The 25632-nt window shown below is 25.3% G+C and overlaps 1 protein-coding gene across 1 annotated transcript; it reads left to right on the plus strand.

Annotated features, from left to right (window-relative positions):
- The first annotated feature begins 3890 nt into the window (after positions 1–3890).
- LOC145839452 (protein unc-45 homolog B-like) lies at positions 3891–18816 on the plus strand. Its single transcript, XM_082947022.1, has 20 exons — positions 3891–4086; positions 4719–4755; positions 6068–6243; positions 6588–6673; positions 7038–7212; positions 7619–7823; positions 9583–9756; positions 10124–10298; positions 11323–11485; positions 12105–12227; positions 12465–12574; positions 12835–12955; positions 13227–13391; positions 13840–13967; positions 14395–14575; positions 15304–15419; positions 16177–16294; positions 16932–17087; positions 17915–18045; positions 18424–18816. The coding sequence occupies exons 1-20, from the start codon at positions 3916–3918 to the stop codon at positions 18551–18553; spliced, it is 2841 nt and encodes a 946-aa protein (XP_082803148.1). The 5' UTR covers positions 3891–3915; the 3' UTR covers positions 18554–18816.
- The last annotated feature ends 6816 nt before the right edge of the window (positions 18817–25632 follow it).

Consider the following 25632-nt stretch of genomic DNA (forward strand, 5'->3'; position numbering starts at 1 on the left):
TAGGATAGTTTTAATTAAAACAATTTATTAAAATAATTAACTTAGTAGATATACTAATAATATATTAAAGCTTTTGATAAATAAAATCAACACTTTAATTCTAGCTTATAAAATAAAAGGTATAAACATATTCATATTCGTATAAACGTAGTGGGAAATAAAACAAAACTTTTGCTTAAGTTGTGTTAACATTATTTTTACTATTAATTAAATGATAGATTACAAATGTCTACAAGTAATTTGTTTTTTATTCTCTACAAAACTTAAATACTTTGTTGATAAATTTGTGATTACGATATCCCAACAAATCTTTGGGGGTGGCTTTAGAATTTCTTTACTTTTTTTAAGTAGTTTGAAAACCATGCAAATCATTTGCTTTTTTGCTGAATTAGCAAAAAAAACTTTTTACTTTATTTGAATAATAAAATTTAACTTTTTGATTTAATTTTATTATGTTTGGGTATGGTGGATTGGGAATAAGGGAACAAATAAAGAAAAAAGTAATTTTTTTGCTGACTCAGCAAATTTGCAAATGATTTGCATGATTTTCAAGCTACTCAAATACAGTAGTGGAAATCTGAAGCTACCCCATCTTAATTTCAGTCAAAGTTTGTGCAAAAGCCATATTATCACAAAATACAATAACACAGCTGAAACTAGAAACTGCTAGTAAATTCGTTTTGAATGCACTCCCAAATAAGGAAGTCTGGACAAGCATGTTTCTCCTATATAAACTACATCACTAAGAAGTAGTAATCAATGAAACTATAAACAACGACTACTCTTTGTAAAAGTTTTCTCCCTTTTAACTTCAAACAAGAATCATACTGTGTATTGTTGTAACAGGATGACAATGATAAAACTTAATATTGAGTTCACAAATATTTTGTAAAAAGAATGAAAGAAAATGTGAATGCTCACAACTAAGGTCAATAGATTGGTGTGGAGAAAGACCTTTTAGTCATCAAGCTGCGCACCATTTGCTTGTAATAATACTTTGAGCTAACTTTATAACAATAATAAAAATAAAAACAAAAAGTAATTATATTTACATTGATTGTTTTATTAAGTTTAAAAATGGTTAGCACCCTTATTTAACCCATTACTGCAAATATTGACCATGGAAACCATAGTATACCATGGGCTTCACTCCGTCTCCTCCCTTAAATTTTGATTTTAATGATCATTTACATTCATGTTTTTCTTGTTGCCCTCTCTACAAGAGCAATCACAAAAAATGCAACAAATATCTCAAAATTAAATAAGTATAGTGAAAAAAGGCAATCATAATTAAATAAGATAATAAAAAAAAGTAAAACCTTAAGTCCAAGATAATTAGTTTTAATTAGGCTTAGTTATCAAAATTAAATTTTTGAATATTAGAAGCTGTTAATTATTGAAAAATTTTGTGAATTTTATGAAGATATTTTGATTAAACACTTACTGAGTTTAACATTGCAAGATTGATAGATCAAAACCCAGTTCTCATCACTTAAACAAAACAACAAACCTACTTTATAATTAGTTTTTTATATCAGGGGTGGCCAAGTAAAAAAAGAAACAATTTTAATGTGTTTATATAAACATGTTTATATGTTTATGCTAAATAAGTTAATTACAGAGACATGAAAACTTCTCATCTTTGTTTATTTTTTAGTTGTTTGTTGAATTATTTGTGTCTTGTAGAAACGGCAACAAGTAAAATGTGAAGGTAAATGGTATTAAAAATCAAAATCTAAGAAAGGAGAAAGTGTAGAGCCCATGGTAGACTATGATAATCACTCCAATATTGGCAGTAATGTGTTACAAAATGGTGCTTACCATTTTTTAAACTTAAATTTCTAACTTAATTTGTTTATTTAAATAATGTTAATAAAATACTTTTTAAGTTTTTAATTTTTATTATTTTAATTTTTGCTTTAAAGTTAGCTCTAAGTAATAACTACAAGTAAATGATGTGCAGCTCAATGTCCAAAAGATTTTATTCCATAACATTACAATCCATTGGCCATAGTTCTTATTTTTCTTTCTTACTTCTTAAAAAAATGGCAACTGATTGTCATTTAAAAATGACACTAAAATTAAACTAAAAATTTGAAAATATTTTATATTGAACAGGGTTGCCACTTAAAAAATATCCTAGAAAAACCCGGATTATGACAATTTAGACTAAAAAACATGGAATTTAAGAAATTTTGAAAAAAAAAGATTTTTATTTACAGTTCTACAATTTTCAACAAAATTCACTAAAAAACCTTTAATTTTGAACAATTTTTACATTTAAATAGTAAAGTTTTGACTTGACTTGAAAAATCTATTATATAAAGAATAACATTTTTGTCATCATCCAATTTTTTTACTATTAAAAAACACATCTAAAGTAGCTTTACAGTGTGTTTTCTATGTTCTTATACTACTTAAAACAGTTTTAACCTTAATTTTAAACTAAAAATGTTTAGTAAAAAAAACATGTACTATCAAAAACTCGGAAGAAATTTCTCAAAAACATGTGGCCACCCTAATTAATTTAGTTGAAACAAAATTTTGGGTTTAGGCAGGCTTTGACCTAGATCATATGACAATAATATTTTACAATGATATACTAATTTATATGAGTAGACTTAAAGTTGGGTTGATTAAAATCAAATGTGGCTGTAGTTTTGTTTTTTACATATCAGTATCATTATTTAGAAGTCAGTTTAATTACCTGGTACTTTCAAGTTTTGATGATATTCAAACTAGTTTTTGATATACAAGGTACCAAAGTTGTTTGGTTTAATAAGCTACATTTAGAAGGTGTAAACTGAAAACACTAACTCAGATTAGTTTTGAATTTTTTTTAATCTCAGATTATTTTCTACTTTAAACTGTTTTTTTAGGTTTATATGTGATATTATTAAAAAGGCAGAAATAACCTAGAATTTGATACTTTTGAAAGAAAAAATTGAAAAATTAACAAAATCATCAATGCACTTGAAAAAAATCTTTAATTCTAAACAATTTTCAAATGTTGGACAACTAAATTATTATTAGATAAAAAGTAACTGTTGTACAAAAGTAATTGTTTTTAGTTTTTAATATAAGTAAAAAAGTTTTAAAGTAGTACTGCTATAGAACTTTATGAACTTTATATTCTTAAAATAATTTTCAGTACTAAAAAATGTAAATAATTAAAAGTATCTATGGTTGAACGGAAAACTTGTATACTTAAAAAACCTGTAGTGAAATCAGAAAACTTTGAAGTTTACACCCTTTAACAAGTTCTTTTGTTATAATTTTTTATTTTTAGGTTTTAATCTTGCTTTAAAGGATATATTTTTTTTTTTTGGCTTATGATTTTTTTTTCAATTGTTTTGTAAACTAAGGCTGACATACAATATCATAAAATATTTGGCTTAGCTAGTTTTTGGTCATCAGGCTGGCTTTTTTCCTAGAACAGGTAACCCTTTGTTATGATTGTTTCAAATTTAAAAAATTTAAGTTATGGCAACCCTGCTTCATACCATAAATGATAATTTGGCAATGTTTTTTCATATATATTCGAACATGACATTTCAACTTATAAAACAAAGATACTTTTTTATTTCTTACATTATAGCAACCTTTATTCAAACTATTTGTGGATAGCTAAAACTATTTTTTATAGTAAGTTGATTTACAAAAAAATGCTTTTAATGCTTTAAATTTAACTTTTATTTCTAGTAGCAGAATTGGATTGCAATTGCTTAAGTATATTTTAAAGTTGTGGAAGAAATTTTTAAAAATCTAGTGGTGGCCACATTTACCTTATAAACCGTTATTTTAGAAACATACATGAAATGTAAAGTAACACTTTAACTTATATTAAACCTGATATCTGTTTTATAATTGATTAATTTTTAATAGTTCCAAGAAAAATAACAAAAACAATAAATTATGACAATGGACAAAAGTTTAGCTGAATTGAAAGACCAGGGAAACCAGCATTTCAAAGTTGGTGATTTCAAACTTGCAGAGAAGTTTTACTCGGATGCTTTGGACAAGGCAGATAAAAAACAAGACAAACTTATTTTCTACAAAAACAGAGCAGCCTGTCATTTGAAACTTGTAAGTTAATTTCATATAAATTAAAAAAAATAAATTTGTTTTTAAAACACAAAGGGTATAAAAATTATTTCTTATAAAAATTTATTAATACAATAAATATATAAAGAACTCTACCACAAGATCAACAACAACATCCAAAATATCCTACAACCGGTTTTGTCCTAATTAAGACTCATCAGGCAGGCATAATGGCTAGAAACTGCTGTTGTGATCTTAACCAAAAGTACAGAAGTAACCGTTTGTGGGTAAAGTTGAAAAAACTTCTTTGAGTCCTAATTAAGACAAAACCGGTCGTAGGATGTCTTGGATGCTGTTGTTGTTTATCTTGCGGTAAAGTTCATTAGTTATTATTGATGGGGCAAAACATCTCAACTCTGTTGATGTTGGCCATAATAACTACTGGTGAATACAATAAAGTATTGTGTTTATTTGCAAACTTTGCTTTTAAATATTTTTTAAAATAATTTAAATTTCACATCTGTGTAAAAATTGTACAATAAGTACTCATTTTAATTTCCACCAAGTTTTTTAGTTATTTTGATAATTTAAACATGCTTACAATACAAATTTTATTTTATTGCCTATATTGTATGTATGGGTTTAACTAAATTACAACTTAATATAATTTACAGGAAAACTGGATGGATGCAGTTACTGATGCAACTAATGGTTTGTTATCGTTCTGTGTTGTTGATCTTTACTTCATTTGTTTTTTAATTTTTTAGAGTTATGTATTTGGTGTATTTTTAAAAACATGTTTTGTTTTTTAATTTATTATTACAATAAACATGTTGTTACACAAGGTTTTTATAGTTTAAAATTTTAACTGTTTTAGTCACTGATGCGACTAATGGTTGGTTATTGTTCTGTGTTGTTGTTGTTGATAGATTTAAACACTACTTTATTTTTTAATTTTGTAAAAGTTTTCTACTAGATGAATTAAAAAAATATGTTTTATTTTTTAATATATTATTACAATACATATGTTGTTCCACAAGATTTTTACAGTTTTCAAATTTTTACTGTTTAAGTTGAAGTTAGAAATTTGTTTGTATTTTTTTAAAAAAGTAACAACTACAAAATAGTCTAGGTGTTTATCAAAATAATTATTCTAATGAAATTTGTTATCTTGGTCAGTATACTATTTATTAACAAACTTCATGAAAATTTTGTATAAGTTTTTGTATCTAGTTGTTGAGTTGTTTAATTATTTGTTTTTATCACAGAGCAAATAATACTATTGATTGAATTTTTTCCTAAACTATTTATTTTATAAATATTTTTATGCATAGTTGTTATTACACAGTTGAAATATGATAAACTAAGAAAATGATATGCTAAGTCTCAAATTGTTTTTTACTTTTCACATTAAAAAAGTTGAAGTATTTTTTTTAATTTTATCGCTTGTAAGATAAACATTAAAAATTAACATATAATTTTAGGGCTATAATTTTGTAGTCTTAAAAATTTAATATAAAATTATTATTATTTCAAACATAATTTGGTAAAAACCAAAAGTTGTTTTTTATTTAAGTTTAGTAATTGTATAAAATCGTATTTGTATTTGTGTCATGTAAAGTATTGTTATAGTGAATTGATGGAAAGTTTAACTTTTCTAAAAATATCTTTTGTTTAATACAATAACAAGTTTAAAAAATTGAATTATCGAAATAATGAAAATACTACATTAAAAATCACCAACTTATGTTTAAAGTTATAAATTGTGTATCCAGGTATAACTTAAAAATTAAAAACAATTTTTTGAAAATGTCCTTGTAAGTTATGTTTTCCTTAAAATTATTTTTCACTGGTGTGTTAGTAAACATATATTTAAACTTTACTTTTCCTTTTAATATAACAATAGTTCTGTATCAAAATTAAAAGTTTGTTTTTTTAGAATATTTGATAGCAATTATATTTTTTAGATTATATTTAGGTAGAAATTAATCAAAAATATTTGTAATTGCATTTAATCTTACAGCGTTGAACATATCAAGCTCTGACACGAAGGCGCTGTTCAGGCGAGTGCAGGCTTTGGAGGAGTTGGGACAAATCGACAAGGCGTACAACGATGCCAGGAGGTTGTATCAGATGGACGGAAAGAACAAGGCCGTCGAGCAGATTGTAACCAGGCTGAGGAAGGCCTGCGAAATTAAAGTGGGTTTTGTTTAGAAAATTTAGTAAAACTGGTTGTTTGTTTATAAGTTTGATTTAGTAAACTTATGTTTGTACTGGTAAGACCCCTACCCTAAAATTAGCAATTGTTGAGAATTTTAACCCGAGTACTCTATTATTTAAACCATCATTTTAAGTTTAATTAGATAAAAAGAGTTTTATTTTTATTTTTAGTATATTTGATATACCAACAGATGTGATAAATTGAATTTTAATATCTTAAGTTTTATTTTAACTATTCCTTATATTTTCTTTATCAGTTGTACAATATTTTTATGATTTATAATTTTTTTACTATTTATTTACGATATTTATAATAACAACAGCTATTTGAAGAGAGATCTACCAACAACAGAGTCAAATCGATGTTGAAAATTATGTTTGACCAACAACATTGTGATGAAGATAAAAGGTGAGTATATTAAAATTTACAATAAAAAATAAAAGATGAAATAACTGCTAACATATAAGCAAATAAAAATAGTTGTGAAAAAAAAAAAATTATAGGTTAAAATAGCTCAGAAAATGTTATTTTCAGATCTACAGCACACAATAAATTGCTAGTATAAAAAAAAACAAAATTTTATAAATTCCAAAAGGTCGAAAGCGTGCAACAACTTGTAAGAAAAAAAAAAAGAAAATAACTGCAAACATAAAGGCAATTAAAAAAAAAAATTATAGATTAAAATGGCCCAAAAAATGTTCATTTTTTTTTACAGATCTAAGGCAACAATAAATTGCTAGTATTAAAAACATTTTTTTACAAACTCCACCAGATCGAAAGCGTGCAACAACTTGTTAGTGCTCGCGTTGGAGGAAGAGGGTGCGGAGGAAATATTCAGGGAGGCGGGGCCGGAAACCCTGGCAACCATGCTTGACAACCACAAGAGGGACACCAGGGTGAACATATTGAGAGTTCTCACTGCGTTGTGCAAGGGACACGCCGCTAGGGTTTGTTATTTGTATATCTTTGTTTCATCTCAGTATTAATATTAAGTTGAATTTTATTTTTCAAAAGCTTTACAAAAATAGCTTATTAGTTATATAGTTTTAATAAAAAAACATATTTTTAAATGTTCACAAGACTTTTTAAAGGGCGGTATAGCTTGGGTTAACTTATTTGATAATTTTTCCTCTTCGTTAAAAATTATTTAAAAGTAGAGAAGAAAGTATAGGCCTAGAATTTTTTTAAAAATATTTAATTATTTTATTAAAAACTTTTTTCTACTGCACCTCGTAAGGAACATGGCAACAGACTTGTTTTTGTCTTGTTTTTGTCCAACGTTAAAAATTTAAAATTATAAACTTGTGGTAAAATAGTTTTCTTGATTGGTATTAATGTTCTTTATATTTGCAGTCTTTGGTCATCCTCCGCACGGTAACCATCCAAAAACTGTGTGAGATCATGGGTCACAAGTCAACTGATGAAGAGGAAAAAGAAGACGAAGAGATGAACGAGAACTTATCGAACGGGGTGTTCAATTTACTGCAGAGTATTGTGAACGCATTGCAGGGTGATGAGACTAAAGAGTTGAAGCACGGAGAAAATGATTTGGTTGCTGGTAAGTTTGTTCAATTATTATTTTAATCAATATTAAAGTAATGTATCTTTATTTATAATATTAAATAACATTGAGAAAATTATCTTATTGCTGGTTGGGTGAATAATTATTTAAGTTTATTTAAGCAGTATTTAACAACTGAAACTTATAAAGAGTTGTTGCAGGTTGGTTAGTGAACATTTGTAATGTTACTTGGGTTACTTTTATGCAACTTTAAAATACTATAGGTTTGAATGGAGGTTTTTAGTTTTTTATAAAATTTATGTTGTTATGTTTTGTAGTTTTTTTTAATTTAACAATTTATATAAAATAATATTATATAAACTATAACATGTGCATCAAGACTATAAAAATAAATTTGTTTTAAAATATATTTATATACTGTGATAAAAATCTATAGCTTTATGTTATAAACAACATTTTTAGATTTCAAATTGACTTTATTTGTTTATAAATATCCTAAACAAATTGCTCCTAATATTATATTTTTAATTAAAAAATCAAAGTTGTTGAATAAAATGTCATTACATTACGCTTATGTATATAAGTAAGTATAAATCTTAACTCATATTTTAGTGAATAAACTAGTTTTTACTTCTAGTTAAAACAAATTGATGTTACGAATACTAAGTTGATAAGATTTTATATAACACACGTTATTAAGTGTCTGTTTTCCATCAATATTATAAATTTTTTTATCGGTTTTAAATGTATTGTTTCAATTGAAGTTGTCTAGTTAACTTTTTTTATAATAAGTTTAGTCAGACCAAAATGCTTAATAAAAAAAAATTTTTTTTACTTTTAAAATTTTTATTTAAATAGAAATATTTTTAAAGAAAATTAAACCAAATATAAGAAAATAAATTGTAGTGGTACGTTTATAATATTTACAATAAAAGTTATTAAAAAAAAACATTTTTTAAATAACGTAAAACCAAAAAACAAAATTAGCATCATCTAAGCACATTTATACAAAACTATATATAAATATTGCAAATGAGTTTTTTTAAACAAATATAGTTTTTAAAAGTCTTTTGAAATTTTGATATAAAAATACTTAATTAATTTTATCGATAGCGTGTTAATCAAACATAACTGTAATATGAATTATACAAATACAAAAGAAGTTTGTTTATTATTTTCAAAAATTATTACAGTTCATTGATTTATTAAAGCGTAACAAATTATAATTATTGTAATTATCTAAAATTTAGCCCTAAAACGAAGAACCATTTTTTCTTAAGTTGTTCAAAAATTTATCAATTAACTCTAACTACGTGTTTTTGGATAATCAATTAAATATTTTTTAACAGATTAGAGTAAAGTTAATTTGATAAGCTAAAGAAAAAGGCTTATAAATAAAAGTTATTAAAAAACACTACCTTTTAATAAAATATTTGTATAAATATATTACAATTTACAAATTTATTGATTCACAAATTTAAAGCAATGTTTCACTTTATTCATAAATAGTTTTAATGAGACACTCAGTTATAATAAAAGTTTTATCCATATATAATATCACTACAGCAAAGCCTTGTTTGAAATGATGATCACTTTGAGAGAAATACTAATAGATAATAATAATAATATTAATAATGTACAACAAAAGTTAAATTCATGTATACATATATATAAATCAACAGACTACTCAAAAGATCTATATGAAAAATGATCACCTTAAGAGACATATTAATAAATACGATATTTCGAAACATTAAAATTTTAGATAATAATTAACAAATATATAAATCAACAGACTATGCCAAGGACTTGTTTGAAGTGATGATCACATTGAGAGACATGTTGATAGATCCCACAATGTCTTGCGATGGCAGAGACAACTGTATCGCTCTTGTTGCTAAGAATATACCCAGGGAAGATGTAAGAGTCGGTACTAACAGCAGAACTATGAAGTTTATCGAAGTTGGAGGTATGTTCGTTGTTATATTAAACATTATAAGAGTGTTTGAAATATATTTTTATTTAGTGTTCAATTTTAAATACTTCTTAGCTTAAATTAATAAGTTTGAATCTAATACACAACTAGTTTCATTTAAAGTAATTGTTTTAGTTTAAGTATGTTTGTTTATTCATTTAAGTAAATAAATTAAACTCTGATTAAAACTTGAATTAAAAAGCAGAACAAATAAGTTCTTACTTATCAATCGTTTAAAAACAGAAATTTTAAAGTTATTCACTGATTCAAAAAATATTCTAAATTATTTTTCATATTTTTGTCTTACGATGATGATACCTTTTAAAACGTGAGAGTATAGCTTTAATTTATTTTTACTCAGGTGTGAAAGCGATATTAGACGTAGCTTCGTACGGATACAAGATCACACAGTCGCCATTCCCACTATCCGCCAACACAAGACTGAACTGTAGTGTGGCGCTTAGTAAATTGTATGATGATCTGCTTGCTGATAAGTACAGAGATATTTGGAACGAACACGTACAAGCCTACATTCAGTTTGTTTCTTGTTTTTGTTCAGTTGGTTACTGTATTTTAAATAGTTATACGACAATTCAAATTCTTTAACAAACATTCAAGAGACTATATCTTAAAAAGTGATATATATAATTAAGAAAAAAAAACATGTGTAGGTCTTATCAATATCTACAATTAATTTTATATCTTTGTTAAGTTTTAAAGATTTTTTAAGATATAAAAAAATAACAAAAATGAGTATAGTTTTAAACTTATGTTAGCCATATCTAAAAATATATTAAAAATATTACAAAAAAAAAAAAAAAAGGCTTGTAGATATTATTAAGACCAACATACATGTATATTATTATTTTTTCAAATATTTACTCCTTTTTAAGTTGTGGCCCTTTAAATTTTTTTAAAGAAATTGAATTGTCCGAATGATAATTGTCGTGCACCCATTTTAAATTAAAAAGATATGCTAAAAGTTATTTAAAGCTTTTGTTCTAATAGTTCTCTTAAAAGATAAGCGTTTTTAGTAAGCTGATTCATCTACTATTTTTAAAATGTATTCCAATTGAATGATAAAATAAATTTTCGATCAGAATTTGAAAAAAAATTACCAGTTTTTTTCTTTTTAGTCTTTAAATGTGTAGATATATCGTTTACTAATAGCATATTCTTCTCAAACTAATTTGTATAAGTATAATTATAAAAGAAAACCTAATCTGAATTAAATAGTCAATATGCAACATGAGAGCAATTTTAATTAAATGAAATATATCATTAGATAATTATATTTAAAAAGGTACAAATAACAGAAACTTATTCGGAATTAAATAGTCAATATATAACATGCGGGAAGTTTTAAAATAATAATATAAATGTTTTAAAACTTATTAAAAAATAAATAATATAATTATTCAACTAGGTAGATAAAAAAACAATATTCAAACAGAAACTTATTCGGAATGCAACAGTCTATTTGCAATATGAGAGCCATGTAGAAAAAACAAACATATTACAAATAAATAAATTAACAATAATAAACAATACAAACAACAGAAACTTATTCGGAATGCAACAGTCCATATGCAATATGCGGGCCATGTCGGTGATAACCTGCTTGCTACAGGGACCTTACGATTGCGGGCAGGCCATGATCGGCCTGAAGGGTGTCCTCGAAACCATGGTTGCCATGACAGCAACCGAGGAGGAAGAAAGCCAGGTGACGTCATAATGTTTTAAGATGTTTAAAATTACAGATGTACTATTATGATTTTATTCTCTCAAGAATTTATTTTACAAACTAAGTTTCGGTCAAAGACCTCGTCAGTGCTTAAATAAATCTAAAAAAAAGATATGTGACAGTCATTGAAAATAGCATTTAAACGATTAAATTAAAATAAAAACAAATTTTTACTCACTTTTAGTTTTAATTTAATCGTTTAAATGCTATTTTCAATGACTGTCACATGTCTTTTTAGATTTATTTAAGCACTGACGAGGTCTTTGACCGAAACTTAGTTTGTAAAATAAATTGTTGAAAGAATAAGTTCATTATTTCTCCTTCAGTAGTTGAGATCTCTCTATTTGTTTTCTTAAAACCAAAACATTTAATAAATGTAGTATTATCTTAATTTCCAAAATTCTGAGTCTGTATAAAAATATTTAGCATGTCTTTAATTAATTTACAAACAAAAAAAATATATATAAGATACAAAAGTCCCAAATTTTTTTATGTTCAACTAAATGTTTTTGTAAGCTGTCATATAGGTAAACTATGCCGTTTAACGGCAAACTAATTGAACAAAAATTGATATATGAAAACAATCTTCTTTGTACAGATATCAGCAGTAGAAGCCATTATAAGCTCAACATCAAAACATAGCAAGGCCTCATTTGTAGTGCAAAATGGTACAAATTTGTTGAAGACACTTTACAAAACAACCAAATCTGATGCAGTTAAGGTGAAAACAATTTGAATATTAAAATTTAAATGTATTTAACAATTATGTACTGTCAAGGTAATTGTAAACTGATAATTGATATATGTACGTACAGTACTAAAATATTCTTTATTGAAAATTAAACATAATTGAATACATAATTGAAATAATATACAATAACAATATTTTAAACAATTATGTGTTGTAAAGGTCATAACACAGTAAATGTAACTTATTTATAAAAACTACTATGTAAAGGTAAGGACATTAGTGGGTCTTTGTAAACTAGGGAGCTCACATGGTGCTGATGTTTCGTTGAGGCCCTTTGCTGATGGAAGCACTGTAAAGCTTGCCAAACATTGTAAAAAGTTAGTTGAGTATAAATATATGTATGTATTATAAAGTATGTTATATTTTGCTGATGGATGTACATTGAAGTTTGTTAAAAATTGAAAAATACAAGTATAGATAAAGTTGCTAAGTATACGAATTGCTTTGTTTTGCAACTTTTCAAAGTATGAATATATTCCTATGTAATTTAAATTGATACAGTAATTTATTCTAAATATATGTGTATTTAGATACATGTTCCAAATAAAATTAATTTATAATTAATATTTTTTTCCAGATACATGTGCATGGAATCCACATCTTTCGAATCAAAGAAATGGGCCGCAGAGGGATTGTCTTTCCTAACTCTGGATGCAGACGTCAAAGAAGATCTTTGCAGGGATCCCAGAGCTTTGAAGGTTTGTACTTTTGAAAAATATTCTGCTGCAGATACAGTTTTTATATTTTGGACTTAGGTTTCTACAAAAAGTTTACAAAAATATGATTTGGAAGCAAGCATGATCAAACTTTGTCTTTATAATTAAGAATAAATAATTGATATTTTTAGTTGTTAATTATGAAATTTTTTAAAATTAAACTACTAGAAAAAAATAAACAAAAGTTATAACTTTTGTTTTTTGAAAAAAACATATTAAAAATTATATTCGTTTAAAACATTTTAACAAACAGGCATTATTCGAGTTGTGTAAGACAAAAGACAAGACAGTAATATACGGAATAGCGAGTACATTGGTGAATTGTACAAACACATATGAAAAGAAAGAAGAAATTACCCCAGAGATGATAGATCTCGCTAAATATTCCAAACAACACATACCTGAAGATCACCCTAAAGTTTGTTTTTATGCATAAGTAGTTATTGTTCAGTGCAGTTTAGTATTTTATTTTACTTAACAAAGTCGGATTTTTTTTTCACCGAAACCTGGTAATGAAAAAAATATTTAATTTTCACTAATACTATTAATTTATTTATAACAATGATTATAAGTATAAACAAAGTGATTTAACTACTTCATTTTTTGAAGTTACCCGAAACTAAAAAATAACTACAGTAGTGTTACTTTGTAAGTTAATTTTGTTTTTTACTTGAAAATATTTTAACTTTTAAGCTAACACGATTTTTTTTAAGCTTTTTTCTTAAACTTTGTTTTTATTTTTGACTGTAGTTAGTTGGTGATGAGAAGCAGCATTGTTATAGTTCATGTTGTTTGTTTAGGTTCTTTTTAAATAACATTTGTCCTTACTTAAAAACCAAACCATTTAAGCAAATACCTTCCACCAGGACAAAAAAGAATGCGCTATGGAAAGACTACAATTATTAGTGGAAGCTAACATGATACCAGCATTAGTGCAACTAGCCATCACTGATACTAGTATTCAATCTGATACTTCTAAAGAACTACTTTGCAGGTAGATTTAAATAAAAGTTTTCAGTTGTATTACTTACCATAAAATCTTTTACTAGTAAATAAATACGCTGTAGGTTATAAGTTTCAAAATTTACTAAGTGTTTAATATAATATAATACATCTAAAGATTTATTGTGCAAATAAATAAATAATAAATAATTTATTATTTCTAATATTAATATTTTGGTTTAAAGTACCATATAAAAACTTATGTTTTAAGCCAAATTCTTTACCCTCATAAGCAAACAAAGGCAAACAACATTTCAACAAAAAACCTTAACAGATAATTACCATAAGTAAAATTTTATAATAATTAATTATATGTTGTAAAATATTCAGCAGGCTGAAAAAAATTTTAAGTTATAAAATCAAATTACATAATATTTTTATCAAGTTAATATTTTATTATGTTTTTTCAAAATTCACAGACTCTTATGCGCGGTGACGGAGGTTGAGGGCAACAGGGGTGCGGTTGTGGCCGCTGGGGGCGGTAAAGCGCTACTGCCCCTAGCGCAAGAAGGAACGAAGCAGGGAAAGAGGATCGCTTCTCACGCATTAGCGAGGATCGCAATCAACGCCGATCCCAGGATAGTGTTTCCCGGGCAGAAGGTTTTTAGAGTGATATTTATAAAACTTTTTTGTACTTTTTAAGGTTTGTTGTTATACAGTATTTACGTACTTTTAGCAGAAAGTGAGTTGTTTTATTTTATTTTTTCATATAATATTGTTTTTAAATAAAAATTTAAACTTGTTCAATGCCGATCCCAGGATCGTGTTTCCCGGCCAGAAGGTTGATTGAGACAATAATTCTTTAAAAGTTTATTTGATAAGTTTTATTACTGTACTTTGAAAATTAATTACTTGGAGCTTTAGTTTTGTAAAGCTGTTAGTTCTTTAATTAATTTTTAGTTCTTTTAAATTTAAATACCAAGTTTTATTTCTTGTACACTTTTCTAAACTAGATTTATATAAAATATATATTTTTTTCCAATTTTTATTTTTCATTAAGTTTTTACTTTCCATCATTTCCAATAAATTTATACGAGCTAATATAAAATTCTGATCTTTTAGCGTTAAAAAATACTAAAGAACTTTTAAAAAACGATATTAATATTTAAACCAACAGCATTTGGAATGTGTTCGCGTTTTTTCTATGATTTATAGGTTGTATGTTTTGCTAAAATTATTACTTTATAACACGTTCCAGTTCAGAGTTTTGTTTAGCTTTTACTTCATGTTTACTACCCAAATTATTAACTACATTTAAAAACTGTAAATAAAAATATTTTACATACTATACTTCTTGTAAGAAAATTAACATTAATATTTTTTACCAGTCATTGGAATGTGTCCGTGTTTTGAAGCAACTTTTACACCCAGAATGCGAAGCAATCGAAACTTATGAGACATTACTAGCCCTTACTAATCTTGCATCAATTGATGACCATCACAGGTAATTATATTGTTATTTATATAGAAACTTATGAGACATTACTAGCCCTTACTAATCTTGCTTCAATTGATGACCATCACAGGTAATTATATTGTTATTTATATAGAAACTTATGAGACATTACTAGCCCTTACTAATCTTGCTTCAATTGATGACCATCACAGGTAATTATATTGTTATTTATATAGAAACTTATGAGACATTACTAGCCCTTACTAATCTTGCTTCAATAGATGACCATCACAGGTAATATATATTGTTTTTTATATAGAAACTTATGAGACATTATTAGCACTAACTAATCTAGCTTCAATTGATGATCATCATAGGTAATTATATTGTATTTATATAGAAACTTATGAAACATTATTAGCACTAACTAATCTAGCTTCAATTGATGATCATCACAGGTATTTCTAATAACGTTGATATATATATATAAATCAATTGTTTATATTGACCTGTATTTATTGAACATGGTAACAAATAATATGTGCTACATAGAATACTTTTCTATTTTGATAATTTAAGGAAACGCATTGTAAGAGAACAAATGGTTTGTGATGTAGATTTTTATCTTGAGACGTAACATAAAACACATATGATTTGTTATAATAAGTCCTGTTTATTATCATTTTATTTTAGCAGACATAGTGTACGATCAGAAATGATTTGTGATATTGATTGTTTTTTATTTTAAAGGAGATGAATAACTCCTATCAAATAATTTGTCTTATAGAAGCTTGTATTTTTATAGGAGGCGAATCATTCGAGAGCAGATGATCTGCGATATAGAGTCTTACATGTTAGAAGAACATCTTCACCTTAGAAGGAGTGCCACTGAACTAATGTGTAACATGTGTATGAGTGAAGAGGTATTTTTTATTATTACAATATAATTATTATTATTGTTTGTTTATTATTAACTGAACTTATGTGCAATATGTGTATGAGCGAAGAGGTATCTATTTCTTTTTCATTTTAATACAAAATTTAATATAATAAATTGTTTTATGAAATATATTAAATAAAAGTATATTATTTATACATGTGATATTAAATAATACAATTGAACAAGGTAATTGTTTATTTATTTATTGTCATTTAACATTTAAAAAATTGATAGCGTTTACATGTTGGTATGATATTTATTACTCGAAAGTTGATTATTTTCTATATTAATGATATTGTAATTTCATTACTTAATTTACTGTAAATTCGGCAGTTAAATTAATGTCATTTAATCAGCTATGAATGTAGCTTTGTTCCAGCAGTTCACGTTTGTTTTAATAATTTATAGTCTCAGTTAATATGTAAAAATATAACGTCATTTCAACAGTTCATATTAAAGTAGTTCTAACAGTAATGTCATTTCAACAGTTCATAGGAATAATAGTAATGCCATTTCAACAGTTCATAGAAATAATAGTAATGTCATTTCAACAGTTCATAGGAATAATAGTAATGCCATTTCAACAGTTCATAGAAATAATAGTAATGTCATTTCAACAGTTCATAGGAATAATGGAGCAGGATGGTCACGACAGAATCAAGTTATTGACACTTCTCCTCGCCGAGGAAGACGACAAAACTCGAATTGCCGCTAGTGGCGCACTCGCCATGTGCACGAACCATTCGGAGAAAATTTCCAAGAAAATCAGGGGATGCGTTAGTTTCTTTGTAAAAATTTGATTAATAATAAATGAAAAAATTGTTGTATTATTTTTTAAACTTAAAACATCATTTAATTAAAACTTGAAAGTTCATTTATAATGGAAAAAAATGTTTTGAAACGCGTTGATTTTATTACAATTGGAAAATTTAATTAAATTTTGTTTGTAATAGGTTAGTTTATTAATATAAATTTGAATACTAGATTAAATATTAGTTAAGTTTATTTGGATTCGTATTTCTTTATTTACCACTCAAGTAATTAGTATCAGTTAACTTAAACACAATATTACTTAGTTCTGTTACATGAACTTTGTAGGAGCTTTTTATGTTTTCTGAATTAAATACAGTTTTCTTTATTGACATGCCAATTCTAGACCGCATCCACTAGTATTTTGTAAAAATTTAAATAAAACTTGAACGTTTATTTGTAATGGAAAAAAATGTTTTGAAACGCGTTGATTTTGTTTAAAATTAAAAAAAATAATCAAACTTCGTTTTCAATAGGTTAGTTTGTTAATACAAATTTAAATGCTAGATTAAAATACTAGTCATTAAGTTTTTTTGGTTTTATAATTTTTTTGTTTACTACTCAAGTAATTTGTATCAGTTAACTTAAATACAATATTAGTTAGTTCTTTAACACGAACTTTCTAGGATTTTTTTATGTTTTTTGAATTAAGTACAGTTTTCTTTATTGATATACCAATGCTAGACCGCCCCTCTAGTGAAATTATTATTATTATTTTTTAATTGTTAAATGATATGCCAATAGTGCAAGAAATTATATTTTAATTAAAAAAAAAATATTTATCAATACTCAGTGTGCATCTTGGCTGGAGAACCTGTCGATGCTGATTGTTGAAGACAAGCCGGAAATTTGTTTCAGAGGTCTGATTGTTATCAGGAACATCTGTGACGCCTGCAAGTTCACCTCTGAAGACATCGTTAAGAGGTTTGAATTGAGTTGTCATTTTGTTTACTCAATAGTATATAGATTTAAAACAAACACATTTACCGATGAAAAAGTTAAGCTGCAAATTCAAAAGAACCTAAAGTGAAAAAAAACTTTTTCAACAATCAAATATTTATGTAACTACTAGGGGTTTATGATAGAAGAGATGATAAATTAGATAAATGTTAAAATTAACTAGAAATTTTGTTTAATATCCTCTTAGCACAATTATATCTTATTGTTTTGTAAAATATTTTTTCAAAAGACTCAACTTGTCAAACTTGAGGCAATTATTTGAACATTGGACTATTAGATTACTTTCTTTAAGTTTAGTTTAAGTGGTACAACTTAAACTGACCCACAATAACCTCTGTTTAGCGAGATGTTTGAAGTAGTTATGGCGAGGTCACGTGACGGAAATCCGGCCAATCAGAAGATGAGAATGGCGTCGCTTGAGGTGCTAGAGATCCTCGCCAAACACAAGTTCATTCAACCCACCGGATTGTGAAGAAATAATTATATATTTAATTTTAATTAAAATTTTTGTTTTGCATGCTGCTTTTAAATGGTTAGATGCATGTCTCTTAAGTAATTTTTAAAATATTTTATATAAATGCATGATTTAATACGCACGAAATAAGGTTGCACTTTTATAAATGGTCATTTTGTTTACTTTTAAAAGTTAGTTTAATTAAAAACTTAAAGGTTTTAAGAAAATTACTTAACAGTTTTTGTATGTATAAATTAGCCAATAGTACTATTTTGCAGAACTTTTTAGGATTTCACTTTGTAGATTTTATAAAACAAATAGTACAAAATTTATCTAGTTAAACTAAATATACTTATTTGAAGTATCACTTTTACCTTTATTTCTTAATTATGAATTTATTTATTTCTTTGCTTGGGATTATATATTTTACAAGTTTTTTGTTGTTTGTATAATCAAGTTATTGTTTTTATATGTATTAGGTACTTTTTAATCTTTTTAGTATTATTTTTATTATTTTTCTCAGTGCCTTTCTAGTACAATTTTTAATAAACCACGATCATATTAAGGTTACTTATACGCTGTAAAAAAATAAAATCTACCTGTATTTTTATGCAACTGTTAAAAAGCTATCAAAAACTTTAGTAAGTATTGCTTATGTACTTGTTTAAGATTTCTTTTGCTGTGGTAGAGTTTAAAACCTAGATTCTAAACATAAGTATTTAGTAGATAATTTATAATTGAAGAAATTTTTACTAATATTTTGCAATGAAAACATAGCAACATTAATCGAGTAAAACAATTATCGTTTCACAAAAAAAAAATTAGGATAGCAGCACAAAGTTTTATCATCTGTTGTCAGTATAAAAGAGCTCAGTTTTCTTTGATATTATCTCTTAAAACTTTTCCAATACTGTACGCATCTGCTGTTCTTTTTTTTTTTAGGGAAACACTCGGTTGGTTGATTTAAAAAAATACCCTGTTTTCAAAGTTAGTAGCTTAGTTCTTGTATTTCTATCTAACAACTTTAACCATGGCAAAATCTCAGGCGCCAATGCAGTAGTCATTAAAATTGGGTAACAAATAATTTCAATGATTATTTTAACCTTTTAAAACTAGTGCTGCGCTTCTTTGTAAGAGCCAGTTGAGCCATGCTTCTGAAGCTAAACTTTTCAAGTGACAATAACACCTACACTCTCTTCTAGCAATAACTAACTGAGGTCAACTTGTCTTGATAAAGTTTATGTGCTTTACAGGAAAACATTTTAAAATCTTTCTTGACTTACTGCTTTAAGTTAATAGTTTAAATAATAAACTTTGTTAGGGAAAAATAATAACAAAACATATTTAAAGTATCTTATGTCTTATACACTAACAAATAAAAAGCTATGTTTTAAACCAGGGGTCGGCAGTTCTTTATGAAAATTTGGTAGTTTTACTAAAAAAAAATTCTAGGCGGACCATAATAGAAATAAGAAGTCCTTCGTGGGTCTAATATGATATCTAGTTCCATATGTTATGAAAATAAAATTAGCAGCACAGTTCAATAATAGCAAAAAACTGATTGCATTCTGTGTTTTTTTATAAATAACCTTTAACTCGCTTTATAGTATTTTTTAGTTTTAGCAAAAATGAATTTTTTTTTTGCTCGATGAACTACATCTGGCGTGCCGAGCATAACTTATTCAGTTTTTATTTAGGTTATAATTGCTACCTAGATTACTAAGTTTAATAACTGTGTAAGTGATAAGATTTTTAAGTTCATTTTTGACATTCTAATACGAGTTTTATTTTTCTAATATTGTTGTCTTGGACACGACGTTAAAAGGTATCCGTGATGTGCGACTCGATAACCGAACAGTGTTTCTGTTACCAGGTCTTAGGATTAAGTATTTTAAGCACTTTTCTTTGTCATTTAGAAAACTGTTTACATTTCGACACTTATTGATAAAAAAACTTTAAAAATAATTGTCATAGTTACTTGAACAGTTAGTAGCATTAATACAATATAAAATGTGGTAAAAAATAAACTTACTAAGTAAAGTAATTAAAATAACTATTAAGATACATTTTTATTTTACTGAAAAAACAAACTTTTTCAAAACAAGTTATCCTTTAACAACATACTTTTGTCCTAGTATTTGTAAAGTTTCTATGAGAAGTATACTTTTTCTAGCGATGTTGTATAGACTTTTTTCTACCATAAATAACTTTTTAACCTTGTAGCATCAAAATAAATTAGTCAAAAGTTAAAACCTAACTTCTTTAAATATTATCGAAAAGTTATTATTTATTGCTATCTCAAAACACTAGTAATTATTAACAGGTTAAAATATTTTTGATAAAATAGTTATTAACAAAAACATTTAACTTTATAAAAAACAGATTTTAAAACATTTTATTGCAAAGTCTGATTTCTACCACGTATGATCAACTGACACTTCTACCAATATAAAACACTTTTGAATGAATTTAAAATTTGAATCCACAACAATCAAACTAAAACTAAACTAAAAATTAAGATTTTGAAGCTTGTTTATATGTGTACTTCGATAGTTAAAAAATTATTCTTTTGCAACAATAATTGTTTTAAAGTTTTGATTAAAATATATGTAACTTATAAATTTTATTTTTATTGATTTTTAGCCTATTATTATAGAATGATTAAAAAATTAGATGATTCTTTACTCCTAAATTTTGCACAGCAAATATATTTAGTAGTGTATATAGGAGTTTTGTTACTGAATAGAAAAAATATAAATGGTGAGATACAAACAAATTATCTATAGGAAATCTATATTCTGTTTTAATTTGATAAGTTTTTTTTATACTAAAAGCTGCTTATTTTAATACAGACAACAGCATTTTTTCGATGACAAAAATACTGTACTAACTAATGTAATTTGTCAGCTTTATAATTTTTTTTGAACCACTTGTTTAAATAATGACCTGTATTACTTATAAAAAACTGTATTAACTAGTGTATATACTGTGTCTACTATTGTATATTGAGTAAAAATTGTCAAGTTTTGTTTCTGAAAATATATCGTTCTTACAAGAAAAAAATTGTCAAAAAAAAAAAATTTAATATTTAAAGTTATAACAATTTGTTGGATTATAGAGTTAATAATAATTCTACAATTTATAATATACTTTTAACTTGAGAAATATAGTAGAAATATTATTTTTTGCAACTAAATTCTATCAACTTGAATTATAAAAAAAAACTTTTTGATATAAGCATTAAAAAGTCTCAAAGCATTATTTTGGTAAGTACATCTTCGTTATTGTTATTTAGAACAGTTAAAAATTTGTATTTAAAGTTTAGCTATAAAACTATATTTTGCAATGTACTTGAATGAATTTAAAATTAACATAAATTTACTAGAATCGTAAATTCTAACCGAATCAGTCTTTCTAAAAAGTTCTAAACCAAAAACTTTAATAAACTTACATGATTTCGGTTGACAAAAGTAGAAAAATATAAATATTACATGTTTTTTTCATATGCAAAATAATTAGTAGTTTTAACTTTGTTGCTTCAAAAAAAGTATATACTTTTTTGTTTTGTCAGTTTAATAGGCTGATAAAACTTAAATAAAAATTTTTGGACTTTTAGAAGACTAAAAATTAGAATTCTAATCTTATAAAGCTTAGGAAGTTGTACTATATATAGTTATTGTTTTTAACAGTTTTTGACCTAATTTCATATTCTTTTTCGTTAAAAAAAAGAAAATGTCTTTATAAGTAGAGTCAATGTAGTCAATTTTAAGTAGGTTTAAAATTACTAAAGATTCGGTTTATTAACAACTTAAAACACAAGAAAAAGCTTTTAGAACTAAAACAATAATTTTCTCTATGAACATTTAAAATTCAAAGTAAATCAAAAATAAGTTCTGTGTACTATCAAAATATAGAGGCAGTTAATTTTCTTATTATCATTTTAAACATAATAAGTAAACACTTCGTTTGAAACAATTAAAGTTTTTTTGCATTTATCACAAGGTGGTACTTTCAAATAATAAAAATTATATAAATGATATGAACAATTTAAAGTATTATTAAATATAACAAATCTTTACGGACAAAAAGTCTTTAAACGCTTGTGATAGAGCCAAAGTCTTACAAAATTACTTCATAAATGTTTGATCTATTTACCATTATTGTTATCATTACAAACAATTCAAACACTTTTAAGGTCAAAATATTTTAAGGCTTTCCTATCTTAAAAAAGAAAGCACAACAATTACACTTGAAAAAAATGAGTACGCTACATTTAGAAGGTTTTATGTTTTTATTCTCAAGACAGATGTTATATTTTTGTTTATTTAATCAAAGAATTTCTAAATCTAGGTAAAATGTGTTATTACTGTTCGCTAAACATATTAAATATTATAAAACATTAACTTTAAAATACGATTAATAGAAACAAAAAAAAAGTGTGTTTCAAGTACTTTTATTACTTAAAACATGTTAAAGTAAAAATCAAAAATGTTTTATGTAAAACATAACTAGCCTTACAAAGTTTCGATTTTTATGACTTATACTACCAATTTGCTTTTCAAGCCTATTTATAAACTTAAGTTTAAGCTCATAAAAGTTTTTTGATAGTAACCTAAACCTTATGCATAAAATGAAATTATAGTGTTTAGTTAATAAGTAAACTGTAAAATTTGTTTAACTAAGTATAAAAAATATGACAGTTTGTAGAATACTAGGTTAAAACAAAAAAATATGATTTCTTGTAATCGTTTCATAGAGATTTAAAGTTATTTTAAAATATTTTTCAATTTTTGAAAATACATCTGTTTACTCACTAAAGACATCTTTATCATTTTATACTTTTTTAAAGTATTAGCTTACTAAACGGCAAGTAAAGATGCACAAAATATTTGGTCCAAAAACTGGTGCACGAAGAATTTTTTGGTTATCGAGTCGTACACCACTTTGATACATTTTAACGTCTTGTCATGGACTTAAAAATAAAATACTAACAAAACAAAGTTATTCTTAAATGATTTGTTTTTTGAACTAAAAAAAAGCATGTTGAAAAAATAATAAGTAATAATGTTTAATTTTTTTAAAGGCACACTTTAAAAGTGCAAAAAAAACTTACAAATACTGCTCCAAAAAGTTTAATTAAAACTTTTTATGAAATTTAAAACATATTCACAAGCATAAAGAAGTTAAAAAGTGTTTTACAAACTATATGTACTAAGTTTATTAACTTTATTTATAAAATACTTAAACAAAGTTTATTAAGAAGTCTCTACTTATAAACTTTGAAAAATCACAAACATTCTTCGTAGTATACTCCTACTTTAGAAAATAATGACTTTATAAGTGTTTTGTATCGTAAAATACTAAATTAGAGATACTAGTTCTTATATACTATATAAAGAAAACATCTCTAGTTAGATTTATTTGCTAAAGAAATCAATAGTATTTAAAGCACTTATAGTTCCTACAAAAACATTTTTTTAGAACTGTTGCTCATAGTATTTTTAATACCTTTATTTTCATACAGCTTCGTAGCTTACTTTGTTTCCAATAGAACTCAAGCTTTGCATAAAGAAGATTTTGTTCGAAGATAAAATCTTGATAAACGTTTGAGCTTTTATATATAATTTATGTAAGTTTTTTGTAAGCTTTAGTTATACTTTTATAAATCTTGTTTAGTTTCTAAAAACACGAACTTTGTTTTCCACTATTAGGATTTGTGTTAAAACTAACTACTTGTTTTTTTTGTTAGTTCAATAGGATTCGTTTTTCATTTAATGTGTGAATAACTTATGATTTTGTGTAAAACTGTTTTTACAAGTTTCTAGTATTAAATTTATGACATTTAAGGCTCAAAAAAAGGTTACTTTTTGTTTTGCTTTCGAAAAACACTAATAAATGCAAATACCTTATACAAATTCTTTGAAGATACAGAAAATTTCAAAAGGTCTGATTACTTTTCTCTTTCGAAAATTAAAATCTTAATAATCTTGTTAAGTTTTATTTTAAACAATTTTTAAACAAGCTGTTTGTTTTGTTTTTGATTACTAAAGAAATCAATAATGTCATCCAAAACCAAGAATTTAAGCAACAAACATTCTTACAATTTTTGAACAAACCTATTTACTATATTGACAAATATAAAAGTATTTTTAAAACTAGCGCTTAATAGTTTTAAATAACTAATGATGTAAACGTTTATGATTTCTAAAAATTAAAATAGTTTATAAACAATAAAAAAAAATTAAAAACATATCAAAAAGTACCATAAGATTATTTTGAGTTATCTGTAGAAAATCTTAAGGTACTTTAAAAGCAAAACAACAGTCACTTTTTTTTCGTATAGAATAAAAGTTTTTATTTTTCAAATGTTTGGAACACTTCAAGTTTATTGTTTACTTAGTTAAAAATTTTATAATTCTGGTAAACATTTGTAAAACTACAAACTTTAAAAGTTATGATTTTAGAATTAAATTACAAAACTTATGTGTGATTAAAACTGTAGATTACTTTAATAGTAAAAACATCAAAAAGTCTTAGTTTTCGAATCAATATAGAAACATTAAGAAGTAATTGTTCGTTTGTCTTGTTTTGTTTATTGTGAAGAAAGTAGGGAGATGTCATTGTAAAACTGTAAAGTTGTAAGATAAAAACCTGTTTTAAAGAAATGTTCAAAAAATAGACTTGTTGAAAAATATAATTACTGTAAACTTTTTGATTAACTGGCTATCAAAGTTTAGTCAAGTTCTAAAAAACATAGATAAAAACAAATTAAAAATGTGTAGTAAAAGAATCTACTTACAGAATAGCTAAATGTTTCAACTTTAAAAAATACAATTACTGCTTTATTAAGGAAAATATTAGAAACAAAGTTATTTCAAGAAAACTATTTAAGAGAGATAAAAAAAATTAAATTATCACAAATAACCCAGTGCTAAGTATTAAACTTTAAACTAGTTATAGTTTTTTTAGAATTGCTAAAAAATATTCCATGGCTAGTCTTATCGTTAAGACTTTGTTACGATTACAGTGAAAGTTATAAATGTAGATAAAATATACCGAACGAAAAAAAAATTCATTTCAAAATATTATTGAGTATT

Source organism: Thalia democratica, chromosome 6 (assembly GCF_965202585.1).
Source record: "Thalia democratica chromosome 6, ktThaDemo2.hap1.1, whole genome shotgun sequence".
Classification (NCBI taxonomy): domain Eukaryota; kingdom Metazoa; phylum Chordata; class Thaliacea; order Salpida; family Salpidae; genus Thalia; species Thalia democratica.